The sequence below is a fragment of the Vitis riparia genome, chromosome 2 (assembly GCF_004353265.1).
Source record: "Vitis riparia cultivar Riparia Gloire de Montpellier isolate 1030 chromosome 2, EGFV_Vit.rip_1.0, whole genome shotgun sequence".
Classification (NCBI taxonomy): domain Eukaryota; kingdom Viridiplantae; phylum Streptophyta; class Magnoliopsida; order Vitales; family Vitaceae; genus Vitis; species Vitis riparia.
In genome coordinates, this window is record NC_048432.1 from 12,801,258 (window position 1) to 12,816,704 (window position 15,447).

The 15,447-nt window shown below is 42.0% G+C and overlaps 2 protein-coding genes across 2 annotated transcripts; one reads left to right on the plus strand and one right to left on the minus strand.

Moving 5' to 3' along the window:
- The first annotated feature begins 250 nt into the window (after positions 1–250).
- LOC117933945 (beta-amylase 3, chloroplastic) lies at positions 251–3,222 on the plus strand. Its single transcript, XM_034855534.1, has 4 exons — positions 251–803; positions 964–1,174; positions 1,875–1,985; positions 2,108–3,222. The coding sequence occupies exons 1-4, from the start codon at positions 286–288 to the stop codon at positions 2,897–2,899; spliced, it is 1,632 nt and encodes a 543-aa protein (XP_034711425.1). The 5' UTR covers positions 251–285; the 3' UTR covers positions 2,900–3,222.
- A 2,165-nt stretch (positions 3,223–5,387) lies between these two features.
- LOC117932494 lies at positions 5,388–15,019 on the minus strand. The gene is made up of 3 exons (XM_034853766.1): positions 14,911–15,019; positions 14,734–14,841; positions 5,388–5,742 (listed from the first exon to the last, which is right to left on the minus strand). Exons 1-2 carry the CDS (start codon positions 14,976–14,978, stop codon positions 14,736–14,738), a joined length of 174 nt encoding a protein of 57 aa, XP_034709657.1. The 5' UTR covers positions 14,979–15,019; the 3' UTR covers positions 5,388–5,742; positions 14,734–14,735.
- Positions 15,020–15,447: the final 428 nt, after the last annotated feature.

Here is a 15,447-nt window from a genome sequence, read left to right on the forward strand (position 1 = left end):
TCACGGAAAAATTCAAAAAAAATCATAATTCTCGGAAGGTGACTATTAGGAGGAAAATTCAAATTTCTAGTAAGGAAAAAGGAAAAGTGTGAATGGGCATGAAGAAAATGACTTAAAAAAAAGCCAAGCTGACGTGTTTGATCTTTTCCACTTTTTCGCTTTAAACTAGAGCCCACCAAGGTTGCCTACTTCCAGGAACAAACCATGAGTTTCCTTCTATAAATGAGCACTCATCACCTTCGTCCATTCTCTCATTTCTTCTCCCACTTCACAGCACCAGAACAAATGGCTTTGACATTACGGTCTTCTACTTCTTTCATCAATCCAAAAGACACCAAAGGCCTCAAAACTCCAGACATCTCCAGCTCAATTTTCTTCACACCAAGCAAGCCTCCATGCAGTATCCGAGCAAAGATCCCAACGCAAGAAGCACATCTCTGCCATGAGAATGCCATGGTATCAGAAGGAAGGAAAAATCAAGTCCTTCATGGGCTGCCAACACCACATAATAAAAATGGTTCAAGGGTGCCAGTGTTTGTCATGTTGCCCCTTGACACAGTCTCCTTCGGAGGGAACTTGAACAAGCCACGTGCCATGAACGCTAGCTTGATGGCTCTGAAAAGTGCAGGAGTGGAAGGAGTCATGGTAGACGCTTGGTGGGGGTTGGTGGAGAAAGATGGACCTATGAAGTATAACTGGGAAGGGTATGCTGAGCTTGTGCAGATGGTGCAAAGGCATGGACTAAAGCTCCAAGTTGTCATGTCTTTTCATCAGTGTGGAGGGAATGTTGGAGACTCTTGCAGGTATGTACAATTGAATTTTCATTTGTTTTTATTGTGAGATATATAAGTTTATTGTATGCAAGATTTAGCACAGAAAGCAAGAGAAATGGAGAGAAATGGAAAGGGGAGTTTGTGTATTTCTGAATTCTAACACCCTTTTTCTCTTGGCATGAATTTTCAGCATTCCGCTGCCTCCATGGGTTCTTGAAGAAATCAGCAAGAATACGGATCTTGTCTATACAGACAGGTCAGGCCGGAGAAATCCAGAATACATCTCATTGGGTTGTGATTCAATACCTGTGCTCAGAGGACGAACACCCATCCAGGTCTATTCTGATTATATGAGGAGCTTCCACAACCGATTCAAAGATTATTTAGGCGGGGTTATTGCGGTAAGCATCCATTAATTTTGCTCATCTTTTTTAAGGTGGACTGAGATTTTTATCTGCTTGGCAAACTCTAGATATGAAATTCTTGAGACTTATCATCGTAGTATAGCCCAAAACTCCACGTAGTCTATGAAAAAAAATAAGAGAAGGCATCCACAATTCTCCAGTAAGCCCCATACCAATATGATCAGGTGGACCAATAAAAAGGCCAACCATACCATTTTATGAATCCTCCATCCTACAACATTTGTATAAAAATCAGCTTAAAGGATGAACTCAAGCTATTTAAATCCTTTATTTTTGAAATTTTCAAATGTTTTCCAACTGTTGAAATGATCATGATTGAAGTTACACATCCCAAATCATCAATCAAGCTGGTTTTTGGAATACAATCAACCTAACAGATCTCTGTGAGCAATGTAATTCGCTGGATAAGAGACCCTTTTTTTTCTACTGCATGCTGAATCTGAAGCTTTTATGGTCAATTTTGTCATGTTTTTGGGGATCACAGAAAAGGACCCGAACCCTAGGGGAAGATACCAAAAGGCAAGGAAAAAAAGATAGAAACAATTAACAAAAGCAACAAATAGAATTACGTTGGCATCACAAAATCAATAAAATTTTAGTGTCTCACCCATTCTAAAGGTGGCCTCCCAGTCTTTAGAACCATGCTTAATATTCTCGTATCCAAATTCTTTTGCAGGAAATTCAAGTGGGGATGGGCCCCTGTGGAGAGTTGAGATATCCATCTTATCCAGAAAGCAATGGGACTTGGAGATTTCCTGGAATTGGGGAATTCCAATGCTATGACAAGGTAAAAGATGACTATTTCATACATAGTGGGCATCAATTTTTCTTTATAGAGAAGCAATTTAAATGTCTTGTAATCAAACCATCAGAAACATAACAGTAAAGCATCCTTCTTTGTCAAAACAGTACATGAGAGCTTCACTGGAAGCATCAGCAGACGCAGTGGGGAAGAAAGATTGGGGAAGAAGTGGCCCTCAGGATGCTGGCCACTACAACCAGTTCCCTGAAGATACCGGGTTCTTCAGGAGAGACGGTACATGGACCGCAGAATACGGACAGTTCTTCCTAAAATGGTACTCTGGAAAGCTACTTGAGCATGGAGACAGAATCCTAGCAGCTGCCGAAGGAATATTCCAGGGAACTGGAGCAAAACTCTCAGGAAAAGTAGCTGGAATTCACTGGCATTACAAAACAAGGTCTCATGCGGCTGAATTAACTGCTGGATACTACAACACCAGAAATCATGATGGCTACCTCCCCATAGCCAGAATGATGGGCAAATATGGAGTTGTATTGAACTTCACATGCATGGAGATGAAGGACAGGGAGCAGCAAGGGCATGCAAATTGCTCCCCAGAAGGCTTGGTCCGGCAAGTAAAGATGGCGACTAAGACTGCAGGAACAGAACTTGCTGGAGAGAATGCACTGGAGAGGTATGATTCCAGCGCCTATGCACAAGTTTTGGCAACAAGCAGGTCAGATTCTGGCAATGGGTTGAGCGCATTTACATATCTAAGAATGAATAAAAGGCTGTTCGAAGGGGATAATTGGCGAAGCTTGGTCGAATTTATAAGGAACATGTCAGAAGGCGGCCGGAACAGACTTCCAGAGTGTGACTCTAGCGGGACAGACCTTTACATTGGATTTATCAAAAAGAAGAAAGATGTTGCGAAGACAATGGAGGCAGCTCTTGTGTAAACAAATATGTGCCTGTTTATATGTGATGGTGCATAGTTTTAATGCGTTGCAAGGTAGGGGAGAAAAGGAAGATAGAGCAAAAAAAATCATATATATGCTTTTACATACATAGCCTAGTTTTGGCAAAATCTGCCAAGGCTAGAAAAGAATAAAAAGGAGTTTCCCACTCTCCATGTCATAAGCCAGTTTTATTACAGTCCTGGCTAGAGAGAAGTGGAAGTTAGTTCATCATTTCAAGGGTTGCTTGTCTTAAGTCTGAACACAGTGATTGAATCACTTAATATGTTTCTTTTGAATTTTAATGGATCTATTTCTTATCCTTATATGCATTTTTTACGATTTCTGGTACAGTCAATGTCAACATCTCAAAATGGCTCACTCACTCCAAAACGAATGGAAATCAATGACTGAAAGAGTCTATTCCATAATATTAAAAGAAATGGGATTCCTAGTAATTAACCAAAAGAATTCTGATAGCAGAGGGAGATGATATCTAGTGGGGTTTATACTACCTCACATATTTAGGGTAGTATTAAATACCTCTTTACATTTAAATTAATATTCACCTAGTTTTGTTATTTAACGACAATATATACTTGTTGTAGACTTTAAAATCATCTTTTATTTAGTTTTTAAATTATTGTGCATCTTAGATATCAACCCAACTTAATACTATTAGGGCTAAAGCCCATATAATTTTATATATAGTGTTAGGATTAAAGCCCAAATAAGAAATCGATACACAATGTTTGTCAACTAGTTAACTTTTAGGTCAATCTAGCATGCTATCATATCCTTGTTTTACGAAAGGTTATAAATTTGAACCTCACTAATGTTTATCTTTCCAAATGTATCGAGTCCACGTGTAAGATACACACTAAAAAAAAATAAAAAATGGCAGAGTGTTAAAAATAAAGTCTAGATAAGTTTAATACAGAATGCTCTTTCCCTGGCTATGGAGGCACACTCTTCTATCCTATAAAGGATTAAGGAAGGAGACTCCATTACAAGCTTCTTAGTGGAAAAGGTTGTTAATGGAGGGAGGTGTCTCATCTACCTTTTCCTTATGATACTCTTATTTTGTATGATGTCAATAAAGATCATTTGAGTTTAACAATTATGTGATTTAAGGCAATTTTTTTATTTAAAAGTCAATTTGGAGAAAAGTTTGGGTGGGTGGGTGGGTGGGTGGGTGGGGGAGGCAAGGAAAGGAGAGGAGGAAAAGGATTTAATTAATGTTCTGGGCTATGGTGAAGGAAAGGTTTCAAATATGGCTTACTATGTGAAAAAGATAATACCCATAAAAGGAGGAAGCCCAACATTAATAAAAAGTGGTTTTTTTCTAACTTATCAATTTACTTCATGTCTTTTATTTGTTATTCCTATAAAAAAGAGAGTCAAGAGCTCAAAAAGATCTAAATGGACTTTCCTTTGGAGGGGGTCCTTTTGAGAATAACCCACATTTGGTAACTTGGTTGACTGTTTATATGGACGAAAGGAATGAGAGATTTAGTATTAGAAGTCTCTCTCTTCATCTTCAACAAGGTCATCCTTGGCAAATAGTGTTGAAGGTTCACTATTAAGTGAGAGTTCATGTGGAAATGGGTGATTGCAAGGAAGTATAGGGAAAAAGAAGAGGGATGGTACTCAAGAGGTGTGAAAGAAGGGTATAGTTGGGTATATGGAAAACAATTAGAAATGAGTGGGACATCTTTAATAGTAGATCTTGGTTAAGGTGAGCCATACATAATAAAATTTTGAAAGAATAGGTGGTGCGATCACTAGAAAAGCCTTTGCATCGTAAATAACCTAATAGGTAATGTGATGACTTATCATGGGAAAAGCTTTTTTTTTTTTCTTTTTTCGCATTGTTTTCTATGGTTACCGCAAAAGATGCATGGAAAATCATAATAGAGACAGTCGACCCATGATTGGGAGCTGAGTAATGAGCAGAATGTCCTAGAGTATCCACCAAAATTAACTTAGCACAGTCCTCTCCAGGAAACGCCAACAAGTTGATTTTCCACTCCCTTCAAGAGTGCATGATCATTTGAAGACACAGGATAACAATGCCAAAAGAAACCTTCATTGGACAGCCTTTATTATAGAATCCACCAGCCTATATAATTCTCGAAATTGCTTATTCACTCTTCCCAAATGAACCAAATGGTAGCAGGTGTCACAGCTTTAGACATCTCCAAGAACACCTGAACCCAATTGCCATCCCCTCTCCCCACTCTCCCACCCCATTCCTCTCAACCCCCAACAGAAGAACTTTAAAAGGCGCTCTGCAATTGGCTTTACAAGTCTTTAGCAATATGCTTTGCCTCATGTCAATTTTTCATAAAAATCACAAAGGGAGGAAAGATGTTGCAGGAGAAGTTAAACGATTTTGAGCCATCTTTTTGAAAGGGATTCCACATGGCCTTTTTTTTTATAAGCAGAATAAAGCACCTGAAAGAGGGCGCATCGAAGTACACATGATGTATACAAGAACTCCACATGACCATTGCCACCTCAACTAACCCTTTTCATTAGCATTTGAATTTAAATCTCACCTGCCTAAATAAATTAGTTCCACACTACTTTTTTGAGCAACAGATAAACATAGCAGTTGGTTTCTATGAAGTGAACATGTCAAAGCCCCAAAACTATGATCTAGTACAGTGTGTTTCTGATCAAGGAGAATGAAACAAGACAGCAAATCTACAATACAAACGCGGCCAGGGAGAAGCTTCAACCAATGTCTGAGTACCATTGGCAACACGATTCATCCTTAGACTCAGTTTATTAATAAGAGCACTTCACAGCCCAGTTGTCTCTGCCACCCTTAATCTAAGCACCTGCATAAGTCACAGTCCAGATTAAAATCCCATAATTTACACATACATGCATTCAGACAGGTTGCGAAGTTTTGGGGAACTAGAATTAATTCCTCTAAATTAGCAAACCAACCTACTGTATCTCTTGCACTTCAAACTTGAATATAGAAAAAGGCATGCAGTGAAAGGACTAAAGAACAGTGAATAATGAATTGAGATTTATAACAAATGTGGAAAACAAGACAATCTTGTTCCTACAAATATCCTAATGAGAAAGCAGATGTACATTCAAACAGGACTAAATGCCATTAATATCCAGCAAAAATAGAACTCACAGTTTTTTACCCATTATAGCCACAACCAATAAAAAAATTGACTTTGGAATTGATCTATAATGAGGTCCTAATATGTGAAAGCAGAGACTTGTTTGCCACTCAAAATTTAGGGACAAGGACCTCCACATCCCAGGAGGGGCAAGTGCACCCCTGAAATTTTTAAAAAACAAATTGACACTAGGGGGATTTGAACCCCTTACCAAAGAAAAGGTAAAAAAGTCCATTCATTACCACAATGCCAATTGCCACATGATAAGTCCATTCATCTGTGCCCCCTCTGAAATATATTCTCATATTTTGCGCCCCCCCTCCCCCCTCAGTTCATTTCCTAGCTCCACCACTGCTCAGGGAGTTTTCCATCGAATGAGTAAAGTTATATTACCTTGAACATGGATCTCTTTCTCTCTCTTTTTTAATAAGAAACTATACTTGTATCATATAAGATAAAAGTAAGAATATATATATATATATATATGAAGGATGAGAAATGTTTCAAAAAGAAAACATATTGGAAAACGAAAAAGAAAAACAAAAGTGAATGTAATATAATGCCTTTGGCTTCCCACCTCTAGGGAAGCAGGTTATTTAAACTCAAGGTAGCATGATGTCACAAGATGATCCAAATGACCCTCCCCATGGGCTTATATAGAGTCAGGAAGCTTCTGGAGACTCCTAGAGTGGGAAGAGTGTGGAAGGTTCTAGAGATGCTTGGAGAAGTCCACATAACTCTACACTATGGTGGAAGACATGAGAGGAGTCCACAGCCTTCTAGAGAATTCCAGAAGTCTCTTGTATATACTTGTACATAGGCTTGTACCTAGAATGATTTAGGACATTCTAAAATATACTTGAGTTGTAAGGAACCCTCCAAGATTTCAGAGAGTTCCATTGGTGCCTATAAATAGGTGAGGGCCTCATTTGGCCAAGGCACCAAGCAAGTGAGCTTCCAAGCACTTGTAAAGGCTTCCTTGAGTTAATAAGAGCTTCCATTCTTTAAAGAGTTGCCTACTAAGCTTCTTAAGCTTTCGAGTCGCGAGCGTCTTAGCCTAGCAAGCTAAGCATTGGAAACAAGGATGACTTAGCAAAATCAAGTGTCTTGACTTGCCTAAGTGCCGCACGAGCTTAGTGAACGACTAAGTCCGTGACAAGTGGTATCAGAGCACAGTTACGAAGTGGGCAATAGCAAAGGAAGCATGTTGGGCTCTAACGTGGAGGAGACTAGCGAGCAAACCCGTGGAAGGGAGATGGAGCATACTGCACGGGGCAGAGGCAGGAAGGATAAGTCTCATGATGCCTTAGCCAACATGGAGGCAAGGCTAGCCAAGGTGGAGCTAGCCATGGCGGACACCCGGGAAGGGGTGGACTTGATTTAGCAAGGCATGGAGAAGGGCTTAGAGGATCTAAGGGAGCAGATCCAAGACCTTCGCGAGAGGGTGCAAGGCTCACAAGTTCAGTCGGTGTCACACGAGGAGTTCATGTCCTTCCAAGACAAGGTCATGACCATGTTCGCTAGTGTGGAGTCGAGAATGAAGGCCTTGGCTGCGCGCATGGATGCCCGAGACCAAGAGATTCGTCAAGAGCTGGCCATCTACAAGACTGCGGTGTCAGCACAAGTCATGGCCACTCATGAGGCACCAAGGGTGGAGATGCCCAAGCCACACGCGTTCAGTGGCAAGAAGGATGCTAAGGAGCTGGATAACTTCTTATGGTACATGGAGCGTTACTTTGAGGTAATTGCATTGACGGATGAAGTCACTAAGGTACGCACCACGACCCTCTACCTCACCGATAATGCTACTCTATGGTGGCGTCGACGGTTTGCCGACATAGAGAAAGGGACGTGCACCATAGACACATGGGATGCCTTTAAGAGAGAAATCAAGAGGCAATTCTATCCCGAAGATGTGGCTTACCTAGCAAGGAAGAGTATGAAGCGTCTCAAGCACACGGGCTCGATCCGTGAGTATGTCAAGGAATTCTCTACGCTTATGCTTGAGATACCCAACATGGCCGAGGAGGAGCTACTATTTAACTTCATGGACAACTTGCAAAGCTGGGCCGAACAAGAATTGAGGAGACGTGGTGTCCAAGACCTAGCCACGGCCATGGCGGTAGCAGAGTCCTTGGTAGATTACAGAAAAGGAGACTCCTCCAAGCCCAAGCCACCATCCAAGGGTAACCAGGCCAAAGGTGGGGGAGACAAGGGACCACGAGGCCACACTTCTAAGGAAGGATCAAGCAAAGGCCCTAGTGGCAAGGATGGCAAAGGCAAGGATAAGCGGAAGGAGTTCACGCCCAGGACCAATTGCTTCCTATGTGATGGTCCACACTAGGCACGGGACTGCCCTAAGAGGAAAGCTCTAAATGCTATTATCGAAGAAAAGGAACAGGAAGGCAATGCTAAAGTGGGATCGTTGCAGCTCCTAAATGCCCTTAAGGCCAAGCCGATGCCTAAGACACCTCAAAGCAAAGGGCTAATGTACGTAGAGGCCCTTGTGAATGGGAAGGCCACCAAGGCCCTGATGGACACTGGTGCCACTCATAACTTTGTCTCGGAGGATGAGGCAAAGAGATTAGAGCTCCAAGCATCCAAGGAAGGAGGATGGCTCAAGGCAGTTAACTAAGCTGCCAAGCCATCACATGGAATAGCTCGCGGGGTGACTATGCACATCGGCTCATGGGAAGGAAGGGTCGACTTCACAGTGGCACCCATTGATGACTTCAAGATGGTGCTAGGGATGGACTTCCTGCAGAAGGTCAAGGCTGTGCCACTACCTTTCCTACGCTCAATGGCTATCCTAGAAGAGGAGAAGCCATGCATGGTCCCTACGGTCACCGAAGGTACGCTCAAGACCCCTATGCTATCAGCTATGCAAGTTAAGAAGGGGTTAAAGAGGAAAGAGGTGACCTACCTCGCCACCCTGAAGGAAGAAAGGAATGATGGGTCGGGAAAACCCATGCCAAAGGAAATCAAGGGAGTCCTTGATGAGTTCAAGGACGTGATGCCGCCTGAGTTGCCCAAGCGACTTCCTCCTAGGAGAGAGGAAGACCATAAGATCGAGTTGGAGCCGAGAGTCAAGCCCCCTGCTATGGGGCCATATAAAATGGCACCACCCGAGCTGGAGGAGCTAAGGAGACAACTTAAGGAGTTGCTAGACGCGGGGTTCATCTAACCATCCAGGGCTCCCTATGGCGCACCGGTCTTGTTTCAGAAGAAGCACGATGGATCCCTACAGATGTGTATCAACTACCGGGCACTCAACAAGGTGACGGTAAAGAACAAGTACCCTATCCCGCTCATTGCTGACTTGTTCGATCAACTTGGAAGGGCAAGATACAAAGTTAGACTTAAGGTCAGGCTATTACCAAGTCAGGATTGCGGAGGGGGATGAACCGAATACCACGTGTGTGACCAGGTACAGCTCATTCGAATTCTTAGATGCCTTTCGGACTCACCAATGCCCCAGCAACGTTCTACACCCTCATGAACAAGATCTTCCACCCATACTTAAACAAGTTTGTAGTGGTATACTTGGATGACATAGTCATCTACAGTAACACCCTAGAGGAGCACGTAGAGCACTTGAGGAAGGTCTTTAAGATCTTGAGGCAGAACGAGCTATACGTGAAGAAGGAAAAATGCTCCTTTGCTAAGGAAGAAGTGAGCTTCCTAGGGCATTGCATCAAGGATGGCAAGCTGATGATGGATGATAGCAAGGTGAAAGCCATCCAGGAATCGGATACACCAACCAAGGTACCTCAACTCAGATCTTTCCTGGGTTTAGTTAATTACAACCGGCGGTTCATAAAGGGTTATTCGGCAAGGGCAGCTCCACTCACCGATCTTCTTAAGAAGAATAAGGCATGGGAATGGGACGAAAGTTGCCAACAAGCCTTTGAAGATCTTAAGAGGGTTGTGACTGAAGAGCCGGTGTTGGCACTACTCGACCATACTAAGGGTTTTGAGGTACACACAGATGCCTCAGACTTCGCCATTGGGGGAGTCCTTATGCAAGAAAGGCACCCGATCGCATTCGAAAGTCGCAAACTAAATGACACCGAGAGGCGCTACATGGTGCAAGAAAAGGATATGACTGTCATCGTCCACTGCTTGCGCACCTGGAGACACTATCTTCTGGGGTCTCACTTCATAGTGAAGACCGACAATGTTGCCACTAGCTACTTCCAGACACAGAAGAAGCTAAGCCCTAAATAAGCTAGGTGGCAAGACTTCCTGGCCGAGTTCGACTATACACTGGAATACAAGCCAGGAAGTGCTAATCATGTGGCCGACGCCCTAAGCCGCAAAGCGGAGCTAGCGTCCATGACGAGTCAGTCCCAAGGAGACATAACGGATCTTCTAAGGAAGGGACTGCAACATGATCCAGTGGCTAAGAGTCTCATTGCCCTGGCTCATGAAGGGAAGACTAAGCGGTTTTGGGTGGAGGACGGCCTACTCTACACCAAGGGGAGACGACTCTACGTGCCCAAGTGGGGGAACATAAGGCAGAATCTGATAAAGGAGTGACATGACAACAAGTGGGCTGGGCACCCTAGACAACGACGCACGAGGGCACTACTCGAGTCAGCTTATTACTGACCTCAAATACGGGATGAGGTTGAGGCCTATGTGAGGACTTGTCTTGTGTGCCAATAAGACAAGGTGGAGTAACGACAACCTAGAGGCCTATTGGAGCCACTACCTATGGCAGAGCGCCCATGGGACAGCGTCACCATGGACTTCATCATCGAGCTACCCAAGTCAGAGGACAGCGGCTCTATCATAGTGGTAGTGGATAGGTTCTCTAAGTATGCAACCTTCATAGCAGCCCCGACCGATTGCACTGCGGAAGAGACGGCAAGGCTATTCCTAAAGCACGTAGTCAAGTATTGGGGGTTGCCTAAGTTCATCATCAGTGATCGTGATCCGCGCTTCACTGGGAAGTTTTGGACGGAGCTCTTCAAGCTTATGGGTTCGGAGCTTCACTTCTCCACAAGCTTTCACCCACAGACGGATGGGCAGACTGAGAGGGTGAACGCTTTATTGGAGCTATACTTGAGGCACTTCGTGAGTGCCAACCAGAAGGATTGGGCTAAGTTGCTAGACATAGCCCAGTTCTCATACAACCTGCAAAGGAGTGAGGCGACCAATAAGAGCCCGTTCGAGCTAGCCACAGGGCAGCAACCGTTAACTCCTCACACTCTAACGATTGGCTATATGGGGAGAAGTCCAGCGGCTTTCAAGTTCGCGAAAAAGTGGCACGAGCAAGCTGACATAGCGCGCTCATACTTGGACAAGGCCGCTAAGAAAATGAAGAAGTGGGCTGACAAGAAGCAACGTCACACGGAGTACAAGGTCGGAGGCATGGTGCTTGTCAAGCTCCTTCCTCAACAATTCAAATCCCTAAGGCCGGTGCATAAGGGCCTTGTGCGGAGGTATGAAGGACTTTTCCCCATACTTGGGAAGGTCGGCAAGGTGTCCTATAGAGTTAAGCTACCACCAAGGTTGAAGATTCATCCTGTCTTCCACGTAAGCTACTTGAAACCCTATCATGAAGACAAGGATGATCCAAGCCGAGAGTTGTCTAAGAGGGCACCTACAGTGGTCGTGACCTCCTATGATAAGGAGGTAGAACACGTCCTCGCAGATTGGGTCATCAGGAGACGAGGTGTACCTCCTGCTACGGAGTACTTGGTGAAATGGAAAGGACTACCAGAGAGTGAGGCTAGCTGGGAGCCAGCAGATGCACTTTGGCAGTTCCAGGAGCAGATTGAGCGGTTCCGAGCAGAAGGCAGGACGAGGACGTCTGCGGCTTAGGTGGGGGAGAGTGTCACAAGATGATCCAAATGAGCCTCCCCATGGGCTTATATAGAACCAGGAAGCTTCTGGAGACTCCTAGAGTGGGAAGAGTGTGGAAGGTTCTAAAGATGCCTGGAGAAGTCCACACAACTCTACATTATGGTGGAAGACATGAGAGGAGTTCACAGCCTTCTAGAGAATTCCAAAAGTCTCGTGCATATATTTGTACATAGGCTTGTACCTAGAATGATGTAGGACATTTTAGAATATACTTGAGTTGTAAGGAACCCTCCAAGGTTCCAGAGAGTTCCATTGCTGCTTATAAATAGGTGAGGGCCTCATTTGGCCAAGGCACCAAGCAAGTGAGCTTCCAAGCACTTGTAAAGGCTTCCTTGAGTTAATAAGAGCTTCCATTCTTTACAGAGTTGCCTACCAAGCTTCTTAAGCTTTCGAGTCGTGAGCTTCTTAGCCTAGCAAGCTAAGCGTTGGGAACAAGGCTGACTTAGCAAGATCAAGCGTCTTGACTTGCCTAAGTGCCGCACGAGCTTAGTGAACGACTAAGTCCGTGACAATGAGATCACTAATAAAATCAACAAAAGAAAAGATTCCTCTCTTGGCCAACTTATCGGCTTCTTAGTAACCTGATCTAGACTTCCACAAGAAAGAGCAACCCAATCCCCTAAGTTCATAATTTTCCTCATCCAATGATTATACATCCGAAACCTTCTATGACCTTGAGTCACTTTAGAAAAAAAAAAGGGTCATTGAGTCCCCCTCCACCAGTATATTGGTGACAACTGACTTTTTCATGGCTTTAAGAACCTCATGGCAAGTATTTCCACCTCAGCAGCTAGCCCAAACTCTGACACTTTTTGAACATGGATCTCTTTCTTTTTCCATTTTTAACATCAAATCATAACAGCATTTATCCTAGGTATCCCAAAAGCAACCCTGCTGGTTGCTAGATGCCTTTAAGTGGAAGGGGATTCAGCTATTATTCTCTCATTGATATGTCAGAGCAAGACAAGAAACCAGAATTAGAAGCCTAGATCAGCTACCTAGATCATTTAGTCCATCAAGAAAAACATCTTCAGAATTCCAAGAAATTGTTTCAAAATTTTAAACGAAGTAACAGGTCAGCGATAAATATATTACATTTATCAAAGGTACCAAATTCCCACTCTGCATGCTCACCGATCACCACAATCGTCACGATCAAGAGTAACTTAGTAACATATATTAATGTTTAATTGCCTATAAACAAACATATATTAGCATGTGATACAAATCACCTGTTAGAATTGCTACTGACGTCCATCACCACTTCTATCTCATATCCATATGTAAAGCTGGTGGATCCCTCTAGGAATCCATGGAGCAGAGGTAAACCAAGAGAGGGAAGATGTGCTACAAGATCTCTAAAGATGGGCAACTTTCTGTTAAATGTTTCTTTGAGGTAGTTTCACAAGGGGAAACAACAAAGTCTCAGAGTCAAAACTCTAGAATTCAGCAGCTCCTCCTAAAGTATCCCTCTTTGGTGAGCACTAATGCATTGAATGAAGATTTATTTTTTCTTTTTTGAGGGAACAGAACAATTTTATTGAGGAGAAATCTATATAAAAAGAAGGATCTTGCTTGTCTAAAATATCCTTCCACATTAAGGGGGCCGAATCTAAAAGCCCCAAAATAAGCTTAACTAAGAGTAAAAGGAATAAATAAATAAGAACGCAAAACACACCTAGCCCTTGAAAGGATAAAAAAGACAGGTCTTCCAATCCAGCAAAATCAAATTGAGAGGAATTCCAACAAACTCTGATCACAGAAATTATAAGAGAGCTTAAGAAGACAAAATGATATCTAGCAGAAAGCAGGTCATTTTATCCTTCTTGAGCAGAAATGGAAAGAAGGATTCAGGAGAGAAAGAAATTAAGTCATCCAAGGATCAACTTCTCTTTTCAGGGAAAAGGGGTAAGACTACATTAGGTTAATGGTCAAGCAGCCTAGGATTTGTGGGTCTTGATATTTGCTCTTTTTGAAACTATTTGAGTGCTTTTAAGAAGGGTGAGAGAGTAACTTGAGGAATGGAAGAAAGTGTGGACAGGTTCATCTTTGCTTGTCAAGTCCTACAAGAAGGAAAAACATGATAGAAACTTTGGGGAGGGAAAAACTCCCTAGAGAAAGTTCAAGGAGATCATGCTGAGATCTTTGCATGTTTGGACGGGGAGATTGAAATAGATAAGAGGCTGGAAGTTTAAGAGGTTGCTTGTTTCTTTTTCTATTCATACTTCATTCTCTTATCATTTCCATTTCTTTTCTTTCCTTCTTAATTGATTCTTTGTTATGCTTGTTGCGTGCATTCTATGGATACTCTCCGTGTACTTTGGTCATGCCTCCTATGGCATTTCTCAATGGTAGTTCCATTACCTATCAAGAGAGGGAAAATCTTTTACCCACTAAAAATCCTCAATTAATCTACTTTCTCACCTAGTGCTAGTTGCATTACTATATAACATCAAAAACTACATCTACAAACTAGAACAAGAAAATCATCTTCGGTCGAGGAAACATAATCCCATTTTCTAATTTAAGTAAAACATTGAATAAAATCAGTTAAGAAAAGGTTACTCCCATCACAGTTTTAGATATCCACGAATCTCCATTCCTACAATTGTCTTCACATATTTCCAAAACCTTAATAAAAATAAATAATAAAAAAACACCCAGATTGGCTGCTAATCTCTACCAATTTTCCCAACTCCCGCATAGAAAATGTCACGGGAGAACCACTAAGCCAGCAATACTATGCATACATATTGATAAGCAAAGAAATTGGTATATGGCTATACAATTATAAATAGAAAAGAGAAGAAAATGTACATTCAAGGATGTGGATGAGAGGAGGAATCGGGAATTTGGCGGCGGAGATCTTCGATCAATTCGCTAAGCTCTTTGCGAGCGGATTCTCTGCCGATCATGAAGCCATACCTGAAAGATTGAAGTGTGAGAAGAATGAGAATGAAACAGGAAAATGAAAACCCTAATGCGGAAGGGTACCAGAAGGAAACAGCAGAGAAGACTCCAGCTGTGGCCACCGTTTGAATCAGGGTGAAGCCCTTCGCCATTGAGCCTCGTTGCCTCTCTCTGTTCTCAGACTCAAAACTCTCTTTCAGGCCTTTTAAGGGCTTCTTCTTCCTTTTTTTTCTATTTTTTTTTCTTTTTCTTTTTCTTTTCTTTTTCTTTTTCCTTTTTTTTTTTTCTTTTTCTTTTTGTTTTCTTTTTTCTCTAATCAAAGCGCACTTCATATATAAAATTATTAATAAATCAAACATTGTGTTCCCGTTTTAAAATAATTTTAAATAAATTTAAAATTTCTGATTTTTAAATAAAATTCTGGTTTTTAAATTTTACATAAATTTTTTATTTCAAAGCAAATTTCTAAAAGAAATTTCTATAATAAATTTCAGACTTGATTTTTTAAATTAATATGGTGGTTGATGACATATTTTTTATTGATGAATGGTAATTAAAATTGTTATTTTTGTTTACAATTTAATAAAAAATTTAGATAGAATTTATTATTTTTATTTTTAA

Coding starts and splice junctions, on each gene's coding strand:
- LOC117933945 (XM_034855534.1), top strand. CDS start 286: ATGGCTTTGACATTACGGTCTTCTACTTCTTTCATCAATCCAAAAGAC. Junction 804..963: donor AATGTTGGAGACTCTTGCAG/GTATGTACAATT, acceptor ATGAATTTTCAG/CATTCCGCTGCCTCCATGGG. Junction 1,986..2,107: donor AATTCCAATGCTATGACAAG/GTAAAAGATGAC, acceptor TTGTCAAAACAG/TACATGAGAGCTTCACTGGA.
- LOC117932494 (XM_034853766.1), bottom strand. CDS start 14,978: ATGGCGAAGGGCTTCACCCTGATTCAAACGGTGGCCACAGCTGGAGTC. Junction 14,842..14,910: donor TTCTCTGCTGTTTCCTTCTG/GTACCCTTCCGC, acceptor TCAATCTTTCAG/GTATGGCTTCATGATCGGCA.